Below are 14,677 nucleotides of genomic sequence, written 5' to 3' on the forward strand. Positions count from 1 at the left end.
TCCCTGGAGCTGTATCAACCAGGAGCTCTGTTTATCCCTGGAGCTGTATCAACCAGGAGCTCTGTTTATCCCTGGAGCTGTATCAACCAGGAGCTCTGTTTATCCCTGGAGCTGTATCAACCAGGAGCTCTGTTTATCCCTGGAGCTGTATCAACCAGGAGCTCTGTTTATCCCTGGAGCTGTATCAACCAGGAGCTCTGTTTATCCCTGGAGCTGTATCAACCAGGAGCTCTGTTTATCCCTGGAGCTGTATCAACCAGGAGCTCTGTTTATCCCTGGAGCTGTATCAACCAGGAGCTCTGTTTATCCCTGGAGCTGTATCAACCAGGAGCTCTGTTTATCCCTGGAGCTGTATCAACCAGGAGCTCTGTTTATCCCTGGAGCTGTATCAACCAGGAGCTCTGTTTATCCCTGGAGCTGTATCAACCAGGAGCTCTGTTTATCCCTGGAGCTGTATCAACCAGGAGCTCTGTTTATCCCTGGAGCTGTATCAACCAGGAGCTCTGTTTATCCCTGGAGCTGTATCAACCAGGAGCTCTGTTTATCCCTGGAGCTGTATCAACCAGGAGCTCTGTTTATCCCTGGAGCTGTATCAACCAGGAGCTCTGTTTATCCCTGGAGCTGTATCAACCAGGAGCTCTGTTTATCCCTGGAGCGATCAGGAGCTCTGTTTATCCCTGGAGCTGTATCAACCAGGAGCTCTGTTTATCCCTGGAGCTGTATCAACCAGGAGCTCTGTTTATCCCTGGAGCTGTATCAACCAGGAGCTCTGTTTATCCCTGGAGCTGTATCAACCAGGAGCTCTGTTTATCCCTGGAGCTGTATCAACCAGGAGCTCTGTTTATCCCTGGAGCTGTATCAACCAGGAGCTCTGTTTATCCCTGGAGCTGTATCAACCAGGAGCTCTGTTTATCCCTGGAGCTGTATCAACCAGGAGCTCTGTTTATCCCTGGAGCTGTATCAACCAGGAGCTCTGTTTATCCCTGGAGCTGTATCAACCAGGAGCTCTGTTTATCCCTGGAGCTGTATCAACCAGGAGCTCTGTGTATCCCTGGAGCTGTATCGGTATCCCAGTGAGCACAAGACGTACTTTCAACGTTGTTGTTGTTATTCCACGGCGGCATGAAGCCCCGTCTATGAACAGGTCCTGTGTTTCATCAGGTTCAGAGTTATTTTTGCATCATTTATGATTCAGACTTAGATCCAGGGCTGGTGTCAGTGACTGCAGCTAACATCAACAATCACAACGTACATCCATAATGTTTACATGTCTAACAGCAAGCACATACCACACCACGTTGACAGGTTGGACAACGTGGCTAGAATCCTGTTTCTAGGTGCTCTGGAGCTCCTAAATTCTAACTCCAGGTCGCACAGCTACATATTAATGGACCCTCTGTAGAGCCCTGTCGTGTGGAGGTTATTCATGTGGACCCAAGCAGAGAGGGTAGGACCTGACAGTGTATCATCAAGAGAAGAGGGTAGGACCTGACAGTGTATCATCAAGAGAAGAGGGCAGGACCTGACAGTGTATCATCAAGAGAAGAGGGCAGGACCTGACAGTGTATCATCAAGAGAAGAGGGCAGGACCTGACAGTGTATCATCAAGAGAAGAGGGTAGGACCTGACAGTGTATCATCAAGAGAAGAGGGCAGGACCTGACAGTGTATCATCAAGAGAAGAGGGCAGGACCTGACAGTGTATCATCAAGAGAAGAGGGTAGGACCTGACAGTGTATCATCAAGAGAAGAGGGCAGGACCTGACAGTGTATCATCAAGAGAAGAGGGTAGGACCTGACAGTGTATCATCAAGAGAAGAGGGTAGGACCTGACAGTGTATCATCAAGAGAAGAGGGTAGGACCTGACAGTGTATCATCAAGAGAAGAGGGTAGGACCTGACAGTGTATCATAAAGAGAAGAGGGTAGGGCCTGACAGTGTATCAAGAGACGAGGGTAGAACCTGACAGTGTATCATCAAGAGAAGAGGGTAGGACCTGACAGTGTATCATCAAGAGAAGAGGGCAGGACCTGACAGTGTATCATCAAGAGAAGAGGGCAGGACCTGACAGTGTATCATCAAGAGAAGAGGGTAGGGCCTGACAGTGTATCATCAAGAGAAGAGGGTAGGACCTGACAGTGTATCATCAAGAGAAGAGGGTAGGTCCTGACAGTGTATCATCAAGAGAAGAGGGCAGGACCTAACAGTGTATCATCAAGAGAAGAGGGCAGGACCTGACAGTGTATCATCAAGAGAAGAGGGTAGGACCTGACAGTGTATCATCAAGAGAAGAGGGTAGGACCTGACAGTGTATCATCAAGAGAAGAGGGTAGGACCTGACAGTGTATCATCAAGAGAAGAGGGTAGGACCTGACAGTGTATCATCAAGAGAAGAGGGTAGGACCTGACAGTGTATCATCAAGAGAAGAGGGTAGGACCTGACAGTGTATTAAGAGAAGAGGGTAGGACCTGACAGTGTATCATCAAGAGAAGAGGGTAGGGCCTGACAGTGTATCATCAAGAGAAGAGGGTAGGACCTGACAGTGTATCAAGAGAAGAGGGTGACACATGACAGTGCATCGTCAGATAGTTATTTTCTGTCTTAATGCTCAGATGATCTAACAGTAAAACATTGGGACAGCGTGTGTTGTTGGGACAGCGTGTGTTGGGACCTCTTTGCGGGGAGCAGGGTTAGAAGCTGGAGCACGGGGCAGGTGGGACCTCTTTGCGGGGAGCAGGGTTAGAAGCTGGAGCACGGGGCAGGTGGGACCTCTTTGCGGGGAGCAGGGTTAGAAGCTGGAGCACGGGGCAGGTGGCAGATTCCCTGGGCGGTTTGGGGCAGACCCTCCTCAGACCTCTCAGGCCACGGCAGGCGAGGTGCTCCAGAAACACCAACGTCGTCTGCTGTGGTGTTTGTTGAGAACCACGTCCTCCTTCTCCCTCTCCTTCCTCACCCGCTGGTAGTGGTCCTCCTCCTTCAGGTACCACACCGGGGGCCAGCGGTGCTTCTCAAAGTATTCCTGGTTCTCTGGGAGGGAAACACAACACCGGCAGACCATCAGACAACATGTAGTGTAGCTACCACAGACTGGGCAGGACAGAACACAGGTGGCAAACTCATTCCATAGAAGGTTTTCACTCTTCCCTTGGACGTGATGCATTAAGGTCACTGATTAGTTAGGAAGTCCCCTCATCTTGTTTTCTAGGTCTTCATTCATCACAAATTGAAAGGAAATAACAAACCAGCGGACATTATCAAGAGAAGAAGGTATCTGCCTTACTATCTGACAGGAAACTCATTAATACGAGTCTAAAACCATATTGTTCCGTGTTCACCTTTCATTGATTGTGATGGTTGGTTGTGTGCTGATCAGAACTAGCGGACCAATCACTCACCTGCAGATTTGGCCTTGATCTCTTTGCGATAGTTGGCACAGACATTGTTGTAGTGAGTGCAGATGTGATGTAGGCACCAAGCTGCTAACTGGTTAGCATTATGGAACTGGAAGAAAAACAAAGGAAAATACATTCAAACTGAAGATCAATCACCCCATGTTGAACCCTGCAGATCAATCACCCCATGTTGAACCCTGCAGATCAATCACCCCATGTTGAACCCTGCAGATCAATCACCCCATGTTGAAACCTGCAGATCAATCACCCCATGTTGAAACCTGCAGATCAATCACCCCATGTTGAAACCTGCAGATCAATCACCCCATGTTGAAACCTGCAGATCAATCACCCCATGTTGAAACCTGCAGATCAATCACCCCATGTTGAACCCTGCAGATCAATCATCCCATGTTGAACCCTGCAGATCAATCATCCCATGTTGAACCCTGCAGATCAATCATCCCATGTTGAAACCTGCAGATCAACCATCCTACATTTAAACTGAAGAACAATCATCCTACATTTAAACTGAAGAACAATCATCCTACATTTAAACTGAAGAACAATCATCCTACATTTAAACTGAAGAACAATCATCCTACATTTAAACTGAAGAACAATCATCCTACATTTAAAACTGTAGAAATATTATCCTAGGTGAGTACCTCTCTGTCTATATCCTGTTCTAGTAAACCAACCTGAGCCAGTTCCAGATAGATGAGTACCTCTCTGTCTATATCCTGTTCTAGTAAACCAACCTGAGCCAGTTCCAGATAGGTGAGTACCTCTCTGTCTATATCCTGTTCTAGTAAACCAACCTGAGCCAGTTCCAGATAGATGAGTACCTCTCTGTCTATATCCTGTTCTAGTAAACCAACCTGAGCCAGTTCCAGATAGGTGAGTACCTCTCTGTCTATATCCTGTTCTAGTAAACCAACCTGAGCCAGTTCCAGATAGGTGAGTACCTCTCTGTCTATATCCTGTTCTAGTAAACCAACCTGAGCCAGTTCCAGATAGGTGAGTACCTCTCTGTCTATATCCTGTTCTAGTAAACCAACCTGAGCCAGTTCCAGATAGGTGAGTACCTCGCAGTCTATATCCTGTTCTAGTAAACCAACCTGAGCCAGTTCCAGATAGGTGAGTACCTCTCTGTCTATATCCTGTTCTAGTAAACCAACCTGAGTCAGTTCCAGATAGGTGAGTACCTCTCTGTCTATATCCTGTTCTAGTAAACCAACCTGAGTCAGCTCCAGATAGGTGAGTACCTCTGTCTATATCCTGTTCTAGTAAACCAACCTGAGCCAGTTGCAGATAGGAGAGTACCTCTCTGTCTATATCCTGTTCTAGTAAACCAACCTGAGCCAGTTCCAGATAGGTGAGTACCTCTCTGTCTATATCCTGTTCTAGTAAACCAACCTGAGCCAGCTCCAGATAGGTGAGTACCTCTCTGTCTATATCCTGTTCTAGTAAACCAACCTGAGCCAGTTCCAGATAGGTGAGTACCTCGCAGTCTATATCCTGTTCTAGTAAACCAACCTGAGCCAGTTCCAGATAGGTGAGTACCTCTCTGTCTATATCCTGTTCTAGTAAACCAACCTGAGCCAGTTCCAGATAGGTGAGTACCTCTCTGTCTATATCCTGTTCTAGTAAACCAACCTGAGTCAGTTCCAGATAGGTGAGTACCTCTCTGTCTATATCCTGTTCTAGTAAACCAACCTGAGTCAGCTCCAGATAGGTGAGTACCTCTGTCTATATCCTGTTCTAGTAAACCAACCTGAGCCAGTTGCAGATAGGCGAGTACCTCTCTGTCTATATCCTGTTCTAGTAAACCAACCTGAGCCAGTTCCAGATAGGTGAGTACCTCTCTGTCTATATCCTGTTCTAGTAAACCAACCTGAGCCAGCTCCAGATAGGTGAGTACCTCTCTGTCTATATCCTGTTCTAGTAAACCAACCTGAGCCAGTTCCAGAAAGGTGAGTACCTCTCTGTCTATATCCTGTTCTAGTAAACCAACCTGAGCCAGTTCCAGATAGGTGAGTACCTCGCAGTCTATATCCTGTTCTAGTAAACCAACCTGAGCCAGTTCCAGATAGGTGAGTACCTCTCTGTCTATATCCTGTTCTAGTAAACCAACCTGAGCCAGTTCCAGAAAGGTGAGTACCTCTCTGTCTATATCCTGTTCTAGTAAACCAACCTGAGCCAGTTCCAGATAGGTGAGTACCTCGCAGTCTATATCCTGTTCTAGTAAACCAACCTGAGCCAGTTCCAGATAGGTGAGTACCTCTCTGTCTATATCCTGTTCTAGTAAACCAACCTGAGCCAGCTCCAGATAGGTGAGTACCTCGCCATCTATATCCTGTTCTAGTAAACCAACCTGAGCCAGCTCCAGATAGGTGAGTACCTCTCTGTCTATATCCTGTTCTAGTAAACCAACCTGAGCCAGCTCCAGATAGGTGAGTACCTCGCCGTCTATATCCTGTTCTAGTAAACCAACCTGAGCCAGTTCCAGATAGGTGAGTACCTCGCCGTCTATATCCTGTTCTAGTAAACCAACCTGAGCCAGTTCCAGATAGGTGAGTACCTCGCCGTCTATATCCTGTCCGTCTTTGGAGGCTTTCACCAGCTCACTCACAGCATAGTGTTCTGTGGAGCAGACAGAGGAAACAGACAACCTTTATAATAAACGATAGAGTTTCAGAGAGGTGAAAACAATATTCTATAGATGATGCGTCACGGTCACAAGGCACCCAAGAAAAACAACACAGAAGGGCTTAAAGGGTTCACTCCAGCAGTAACCAATCCCAGCTACCGCAGCACTGTAAAGGGTTCACTCCAGCAGTAACCAATCCCAGCTACCGCAGCACTGTAAAGGGATCACTCCAGCAGTAACCAATCCCAGCTACCGCAGCACTGTAAAGGGTTCACTCCAGCAGTAACCAATCCCAGCTACCGCAGCACTGTAAAGGGATCACTCCAGCAGTAACCAATCCCAGCTACCGCAGCACTGTAAAGGGTTCACTCCAGCAGTAACCAATCCCAGCTACCGCAGCACTGTAAAGGGTTCACTCCAGCAGTAACCAATCCCAGCTACCGCAGCACTGTAAAGGGTTCACTCTAGCAGTAACCAATCCCAGCTACCGCAGCACTGTAGTGACAGTTTTAATACTGTAGTAATACCGTAACTACAATGAGACAGGTACAACTACAGTCCTGAATCTCCCACCTGGTGCAGAGTCAGAGTACACAAAGTCATCCAAAGGATCACAGGAATCATCTTGTACATACAGTAGTATGCCTGATTTAATTAGCTTTATAATAAAATCCTTTTGAAACAGAAATGGCTGTCAGCAGAACAGTTACAGTCACTCACCCTCTAGATAACATGAAAACAGTTCAACCACTTCTGCTAGAGAAAGTCAAATGGTCAAATTGAGGTGTTCTCTCATTTTATCTGAACGTACTGTAGCTAGCAAGCTAGCCAACTTTAGCCAGTTTGCTTGGGTGCCTGACTGCTGTTGAAAGGTCAGAATGATCAGCTCGACCCTGCTCCTCAGCCAGTGTGTCCTGATCGACCCCGCTCCTCAGCCAGTGTCCCCTGATCGACCCCGCTCCTCAGCCAGTGTCCCCTGATCGACCCCGCTCCTCAGCCAGTGTCCCCTGATCGACCCCGCTCCTCAGCCAGTGTCCCCTGATCGACCCCGCTCCTCAGCCAGTGTCCCCTGATCGACCCCGCTCCTCAGCCAGTGTCCTGATCGACCCCGCTCCTCAGCCAGTGTCCCCTGATCGACCCCGCTCCTCAGCCAGTGTCCCCTGATCGACCCCGCTCCTCAGCCAGTGTCCCCTGATCGACCCCGCTCCTCAGCCAGTGTCCCCTGATCGACCCCGCTCCTCAGCCAGTGTCCCCTGATCGACCCCGCTCCTCAGCCAGTGTCCCCTGATCGACCCCGCTCCTCAGCCAGTGTCCCCTGATCGACCCCGCTCCTCAGCCAGTGTCCCCTGATCGACCCCGCTCCTCAGCCAGTGTCCTGATCGACCCCGCTCCTCAGCCAGTGTCCCCTGATCGACCCCGCTCCTCAGCCAGTGTCCCCTGATCGACCCCGCTCCTCAGCCAGTGTCCCCTGATCGACCCCGCTCCTCAGCCAGTGTCCCCTGATCGACCCCGCTCCTCAGCCAGTGTCCTGATCGACCCCGCTCCTCAGCCAGTGTCCCCTGATCGACCCCGCTCCTCAGCCAGTGTCCCCTGATCGACCCCGCTCCTCAGCCAGTGTCCCCTGATCGACCCCGCTCCTCAGCCAGTGTCCCCTGATCGACCCCGCTCCTCAGCCAGTGTCCCCTGATCGACCCCGCTCCTCAGCCAGTGTCCCCTGATCGACCCCGCTCCTCAGCCAGTGTCCCCTGATCGACCCTGCTCCTCAGCCAGTGTCCCCTGATCGACCCCGCTCCTCAGCCAGTGTCCCCTGATCGACTCCGCTCCTCAGCCAGTATCCCCTGATCGACCCTGCTCCTCAGCCAGTGTCCTCTGATCGACTCCGCTCCTCAGCCAGTGTCCTGATCGACTCCGCTCCTCAGCCAGTGTCCTGATCGACCCCGCTCCTCAGCCAGTGTCCCCTGATCGACCCCGCTCCTCAGCCAGTGTTCCCTGATCGACCCCGCTCCTCAGCCAGTGTCCTGATCGACCCCGCTCCTCAGCCAGTGTCCCCTGATCGACCCCGCTCCTCAGCCAGTGTCCTGATCGACCCCGCTCCTCAGCCAGTGTCCTGATCGACCCCGCTCCTCAGCCAGTGTCCTGATCGACCCCGCTCCTCAGCCAGTGTCCTGATCGACCCCGCTCCTCAGCCAGTGTCCACAGATCGACCCCGCTCCTCAGCCAGTGTCCTGATCGACCCCGCTCCTCAGCCAGTGTCCTGATCGACCCCGCTCCTCAGCCAGTGTCCTGATCGACCCCGCTCCTCAGCCAGTGTCCTGATCGACCCTGCTCCTCAGCCAGTGTGTCCACAGTGTGTTCTGATCACTCCACGAGCGAAGCGCTCTGGATTTAGAACAGACAGTCTGTCAACGCTATGAATTTATGAATGACCCAGAATGCACTGAGCGCCTTCACACATTGGAGTCAATTTAGGAACACCCCCTTAGAGAGTTGGGACATTGGAGTTCTGCATTGTGATGCACGGCAGCCATGTTATCTCCCCATTGACATTACATGGGGATATTGAATGATATGTAACTGAAGGTCTAGGTTAGTACCTGTTAGAGCAGTCAGTCTGTTAACCAGGGTTAGTACCTGTCAGAGCAGTCAGTCTGGGGAGACAGAGTCTGTTAACCAGGGTTAGTACCTGTCAGAGCAGTCAGTCTGTTAACCAGGGTTAGTACCTGTCAGAGCAGTCAGTCTGGGGAGACAGTCTGTTAACCAGGGTTAGTACCTGTCAGAGCAGACAGTCTGTTAACCAGGGTTAGTACCTGTCAGAGCAGTCAGTCTGTTAACCAGGGTTAGTACCTTTCAGAGCAGTCAGTCTGGGGAGACAGAGTCTGTTAACCAGGGTTAGTACCTGTCAGAGCAATCAGTCTGTTAACCAGGGTTAGTACCTGTCAGAGCAGTCAGTCTGTTAACCAGGGTTAGTACCTGTCAGAGCAGTCAGTCTGTTAACCAGGGTTAGTACCTTTCAGAGCAGTCAGTCTGGGGAGACAGAGTCTGTTAACCAGGGTTAGTACCTGTCAGAGCAGTCAGTCTGTTAACCAGGGTTAGTACCTGTCAGAGCAGTCAGTCTGGGGAGACAGTCTGTTAACCAGGGTTAGTACCTGTCAGAGCAGTCAGTCTGTTAACCAGGGTTAGTACCTGTCAGAGCAGTCAGTCTGGGGAGAAAGTCTGTTAACCAGGATTAGTACCTGTCAGAGCAGTCAGTCTGTTAACCAGGGTTAGTACCTGTCAGAGCAGTCAGTCTGGGGATACAGTCTGTTAACCAGGGTTAGTACCTGTCAGAGCAGTCAGTCTGTTAACCAGGGTTAGTACCTGTCAGAGGAGTCAGTCTGTTAACCAGGGTTAGTACCTGTCAGAGCAGACAGTCTGTTAACCAGGGTTAGTACCTGTCAGAGCAGTCAGTCTGTTAACCAGGGTTAGTACCCGTCAGAGCAGTCAGTCTGTTAAACAGGGTTAGTACCTGTCAGAGCAGTCAGTCTGTTAACCAGGGTTAGTACCTTTCAGAGCAGTCAGTCTGGGGAGAGTCTGTTAACCAGGGTTAGTACCTGTCAGAGCAGTCAGTCTGTTAACCAGGGTTAGTACCTGTCAGAGCAGTCAGTCTGTTAACCAGGGTTAGTACCTGTCAGAGCAGTCAGTCTGGGGAGACAGTCTGTTAACCAGGGTTAGTACCTGTCAGAGCAGTCAGTCTGGAGAGACAGTCTGTTAACCAGGGTTAGTACCTGTCAGAGCAGTCAGTCTGTTAACCAGGGTTAGTACCTGTCAGAGCAGTCAGTCTGTTAACCAGGGTTAGTACCTGTCAGAGCAGTCAGTCTGTTAACCAGGGTTAGTACCTGTCAGAGCAGTCAGTCTGGGGAGACAGTCTGTTAACCAGGGTTAGTACCTGTCAGAGCAGTCAGTCTGTTAACCAGGGTTAGTACCTGTCAGAGCAGTCAGTCTGTTAACCAGGGTTAGTACCTGTCAGAGCAGTCAGTCTGTTAACCAGGGTTAGTACCTGTCAGAGCAGACAGTCTGTTAACCAGGGTTAGTACCTGTCAGAGCAGTCAGTCTGTTAACCAGGGTTAGTACCTGTCAGAGCAGACAGTCTGGGGAGAGTCTGTTAACCACGGTTAGTACCTGTCAGAGCAGTCAGTCTGTTAACCAGGGTTAGTACCTGTCAGAGCAGACAGTCTGTTAACCAGGGTTAGTACCTGTCAGAACAATCAGTCTGTTAACCAGGGTTAGTACCTGTCAGAGCAGACAGTCTGTTAACCAGGGTTAGTACCTGTCAGAACAATCAGTCTGTTAACCAGGGTTAGTACCTGTAAGAGCAGACAGTCTGTTAACCAGGGTTAGTACCTGTCAGAGCAGTCAGTCTGGGGATACAGTCTGTTAACCAGGGTTAGTACCTGTCAGAGCAGTCAGTATGGGGAGACAGTCTGTTAACCAGGGTTAGTACCTGTCAGAGCAGTCAGTCTGTTAGCCAGGGTTAGTACCTGTCAGAACAGTCAGTCTGTTAACCAGGGTTAGTACCTGTCAGAGCAGTCAGTCTTTTAACCAGGGTTAGTACCTGTCAGAGCAGTCAGTCTGTTAACCAGGGTTAGTACCTTTCAGAGCAGTCAGTCTGGGGAGACAGAGTCTGTTAACCAGGGTTAGTACCTGTCAGAGCAGTCAGTCTGTTAACCAGGGTTAGTACCTGTCAGAGCAGTCAGTCTGTTAACCAGGGTTAGTACCTGTCAGAGCAGTCAGTCTGTTAACCAGGGTTAGTACCTGTCAGAGCAGTCAGTCTGTTAAACAGGGTTAGTACCTGTCAGAGCAGTCAGTCTGTTAACCAGGGTTAGTACCTGTCAGAGTAGTCAGTCTGTTAACCAGGGTTAGTACCTGTCAGAGCAGTCAGTCTGGGGAGTCAGTCTGTTAACCAGGGTTAGTACCTGTCAGAGCAGTCAGTCTGTTAACCAGGGTTAGTACCTGTCAGAGCAGTCAGTCTGTTAACCAGGGTTAGTACCTGTCAGAGCAGTCAGTCTGTTAACCAGGGTTAGTACCTGTCAGAGCAGTCAGTCTGTTAACCAGGGTTAGTACCTGTCAGAGCAGTCAGTCTGTTAAACAGGGTTAGTACCTGTCAGAGCAGTCAGTCTGGGGAGACAGAGTCTGTTAACCAGGGTTAGTACCTGTCAGAGCAGTCAGTCTGTTAACCAGGGTTAGTACCTGTCAGAGCAGTCAGTCTGGGGAGACAGTCTGTTAACCAGGGTTAGTACCTGTCAGAGCAGTCAGTCTGTTAACCAGGGTTAGTACCTGTCAGAGCAGTCAGTCTGTTATCCAGGGTTAGTACCTGTCAGAGCAGACAGTCTGTTAACCAAGGTTAGTACCTGTCAGAGCAGTCAGTCTGTTAACCAGGGTTAGTACCTGTCAGAGCAGTCAGTCTGTTAACCAGGGTTAGTACCTGTCAGAGCAGTCAGTCTGTTAACCAGGGTTAGTACCTGTCAGAGCAGACAGTCTGGGGAGAGTCTGTTAACCACGGTTAGTACCTGTCAGAGCAGTCAGTCTGTTAACCAGGGTTATTACCTGTCAGAGCAGTCAGTCTGGGGAGACAGTCTGTTAACCAGGGTTAGTACCTGTCAGAGCAGACAGACTGTTAACCAGGGTTAGTACCTGTCAGAGCAATCAGTCTGTTAACCAGGGTTAGTACCTGTAAGAGCAGACAGTCTGTTAACCAGGGTTAGTACCTGTCAGAGCAGTCAGTCTGGGGATACAGTCTGTTAACCAGGGTTAGTACCTGTCAGAGCAGTCAGTCTGGGGAGACAGTCTGTTAACCAGGGTTAGTACCTGTCAGAGCAGTCAGTCTGTTAGCCAGGGTTAGTACCTGTCAGAGCAGTCAGTCTGTTAACCAGGGTTAGTACCTGTCAGAGCAGTCAGTCTTTTAACAAGGGTTAGTACCTGTCAGAGCAGTCAGTCTGTTAACCAGGGTTAGTACCTTTCAGAGCAGTCAGTCTGGGGAGACAGAGTCTGTTAACCAGGGTTAGTACCTGTCAGAGCAGTCAGTCTGTTAACCAGGGTTAGTACCTGTCAGAGCAGTCAGTCTGTTAACCAGGGTTAGTACCTGTCAGAGCAGTCAGTCTGGGGAGACAGTCTGTTAACCAGGGTTAGTACCTGTCAGAGCAGTCAGTCTGTTAACCAGGGTTAGTACCTGTCAGAGCAGTCAGTCTGGGGAGACAGTCTGTTAACCAGGGTTAGTACCTGTCAGAGCAGTCAGTCTGTTAACCAGGATTAGTACCTGTCAGAGCAGTCAGTCTGTTAACCAGGGTTAGTACCTGTCAGAGCAGTCAGTCTGGGGATACAGTCTGTTAACCAGGGTTAGTACCTGTCAGAGCAGTCAGTCTGGGGAGAGAGTCTGTTAACCAGGGTTAGTACCTGTCAGAGGAGTCAGTCTGTTAACCAGGGTTAGTACCTGTCAGAGCAGACAGTCTGTTAACCAGGGTTAGTACCTGTCAGAGCAGTCAGTCTGTTAACCAGGGTTAGTACCTGTCAGAGCAGTCAGTCTGGGGACAGTCTGTTAACCAGGGTTAGTACCTGTCAAAGCAGTCAGTCTGTTAACCAGGGTTAGTACCTGTCAGAGCAGTCAGTCTGTTAACCAGGGTTAGTACCTGTCAGAGCAGTCAGTCTGTTAACCAGGGTTAGTACCTGTCAGAGCAGTCAGTCTGTTAACCAGGGTTAGTACCTGTCAGAGCAGTCAGTCTGGGGAGACAGTCTGTTAACCAGGGTTAGTACCTGTCAGAGCAGTCAGTCTGGGGAGTCAGTCTGTTAACCAGGGTTAGTACCTGTCAGAGCAGTCAGTCTGTTAACCAGGGTTAGTACCTGTCAGAGCAGTCAGTCTGTTAACCAGGGTTAGTACCTGTCAGAGCAGTCAGTCTGTTAACCAGGGTTAGTACCTGTCAGAGCAGTCAGTCTGTTAACCAGGGTTAGTACCTGTCAGAGCAGTCAGTCTGTTAAACAGGGTTAGTACCTGTCAGAGCAGTCAGTCTGGGGAGACAGAGTCTGTTAACCAGGGTTAGTACCTGTCAGAGCAGTCAGTCTGTTAACCAGGGTTAGTACCTTTCAGAGCAGTCAGTCTGGGGAGACAGAGTCTGTTAACCAGGGTTAGTACCTGTCAGAGCAGTCAGTCTGTTAACCAGGGTTAGTACCTGTCAGAGCAGTCAGTCTGTTAACCAGGGTTAGTACCTGTCAGAGCAGTCAGTCTGTTAACCAGGGTTAGTACCTGTCAGAGCAGTCAGTCTGTTAAACAGGGTTAGTACCTGTCAGAGCAGTCAGTCTGTTAACCAGGGTTAGTACCTGTCAGAGTAGTCAGTCTGTTAACCAGGGTTAGTACCTGTCAGAGCAGTCAGTCTGGGGAGTCAGTCTGTTAACCAGGGTTAGTACCTGTCAGAGCAGTCAGTCTGTTAACCAGGGTTAGTACCTGTCAGAGCAGTCAGTCTGTTAACCAGGGTTAGTACCTGTCAGAGCAGTCAGTCTGTTAACCAGGGTTAGTACCTGTCAGAGCAGTCAGTCTGTTAACCAGGGTTAGTACCTGTCAGAGCAGTCAGTCTGTTAAACAGGGTTAGTACCTGTCAGAGCAGTCAGTCTGGGGAGACAGAGTCTGTTAACCAGGGTTAGTACCTGTCAGAGCAGTCAGTCTGTTAACCAGGGTTAGTACCTGTCAGAGCAGTCAGTCTGGGGAGACAGTCTGTTAACCAGGGTTAGTACCTGTCAGAGCAGTCAGTCTGTTAACCAGGGTTAGTACCTGTCAGAGCAGTCAGTCTGTTATCCAGGGTTAGTACCTGTCAGAGCAGACAGTCTGTTAACCAAGGTTAGTACCTGTCAGAGCAGTCAGTCTGTTAACCAGGGTTAGTACCTGTCAGAGCAGTCAGTCTGTTAACCAGGGTTAGTACCTGTCAGAGCAGTCAGTCTGTTAACCAGGGTTAGTACCTGTCAGAGCAGACAGTCTGGGGAGAGTCTGTTAACCACGGTTAGTACCTGTCAGAGCAGTCAGTCTGTTAACCAGGGTTATTACCTGTCAGAGCAGTCAGTCTGGGGAGACAGTCTGTTAACCAGGGTTAGTACCTGTCAGAGCAGACAGTCTGTTAACCAGGGTTAGTACCTGTCAGAGCAATCAGTCTGTTAACCAGGGTTAGTACCTGTAAGAGCAGACAGTCTGTTAACCAGGGTTAGTACCTGTCAGAGCAGTCAGTCTGGGGATACAGTCTGTTAACCAGGGTTAGTACCTGTCAGAGCAGTCAGTCTGGGGAGACAGTCTGTTAACCAGGGTTAGTACCTGTCAGAGCAGTCAGTCTGTTAGCCAGGGTTAGTACCTGTCAGAGCAGTCAGTCTGTTAACCAGGGTTAGTACCTGTCAGAGCAGTCAGTCTTTTAACCAGGGTTAGTACCTGTCAGAGCAGTCAGTCTGTTAACCAGGGTTAGTACCTGTCAGAGCAGTCAGTCTGTTAACCAGGGTTAGTACCTGTCAGAGCAGTCAGTCTGGGGAGACAGTCTGTTAACCAGGGTTAGTACCTGTCAGAGCAGTCAGTCTGTTAACCAGGATTAGTACCTGTCAGAGCAGTCAGTCTGTTAACCAGGGTTAG

General features: G+C 49.8%; 1 protein-coding gene across 5 annotated transcripts in view; it reads right to left on the bottom strand.

Annotated features, from left to right (window-relative positions):
* Nucleotides 1-655: 655 nt before the first annotated feature.
* The window catches only part of rhobtb1 (Rho related BTB domain containing 1), an 89,910-nt gene continuing 75,888 nt past the window's right edge, over nucleotides 656-14,677 (bottom strand). For 4 of the 5 annotated variants that reach the window (XM_055936532.1, XM_055936544.1, XM_055936524.1 and 1 more), the window contains 3 exons: nucleotides 5,950-6,038; nucleotides 3,396-3,501; nucleotides 656-3,027 (listed from right to left, as the gene is read on the bottom strand). In XM_055936532.1, coding sequence (XP_055792507.1) covers nucleotides 2,858-3,027; nucleotides 3,396-3,501; nucleotides 5,950-6,038 — 365 coding nt within the window. In that variant the 3' untranslated portion in view covers nucleotides 656-2,857. The remainder of the gene's footprint in view (nucleotides 3,028-3,395; nucleotides 3,502-5,949; nucleotides 6,039-14,677) is intronic. The other variant, XR_008761038.1, reaches the window with a different exon arrangement.

The sequence above is a fragment of the Salvelinus fontinalis genome, chromosome 1 (assembly GCF_029448725.1).
Source record: "Salvelinus fontinalis isolate EN_2023a chromosome 1, ASM2944872v1, whole genome shotgun sequence".
Taxonomy (NCBI): Eukaryota; Metazoa; Chordata; class Actinopteri; order Salmoniformes; family Salmonidae; genus Salvelinus; species Salvelinus fontinalis.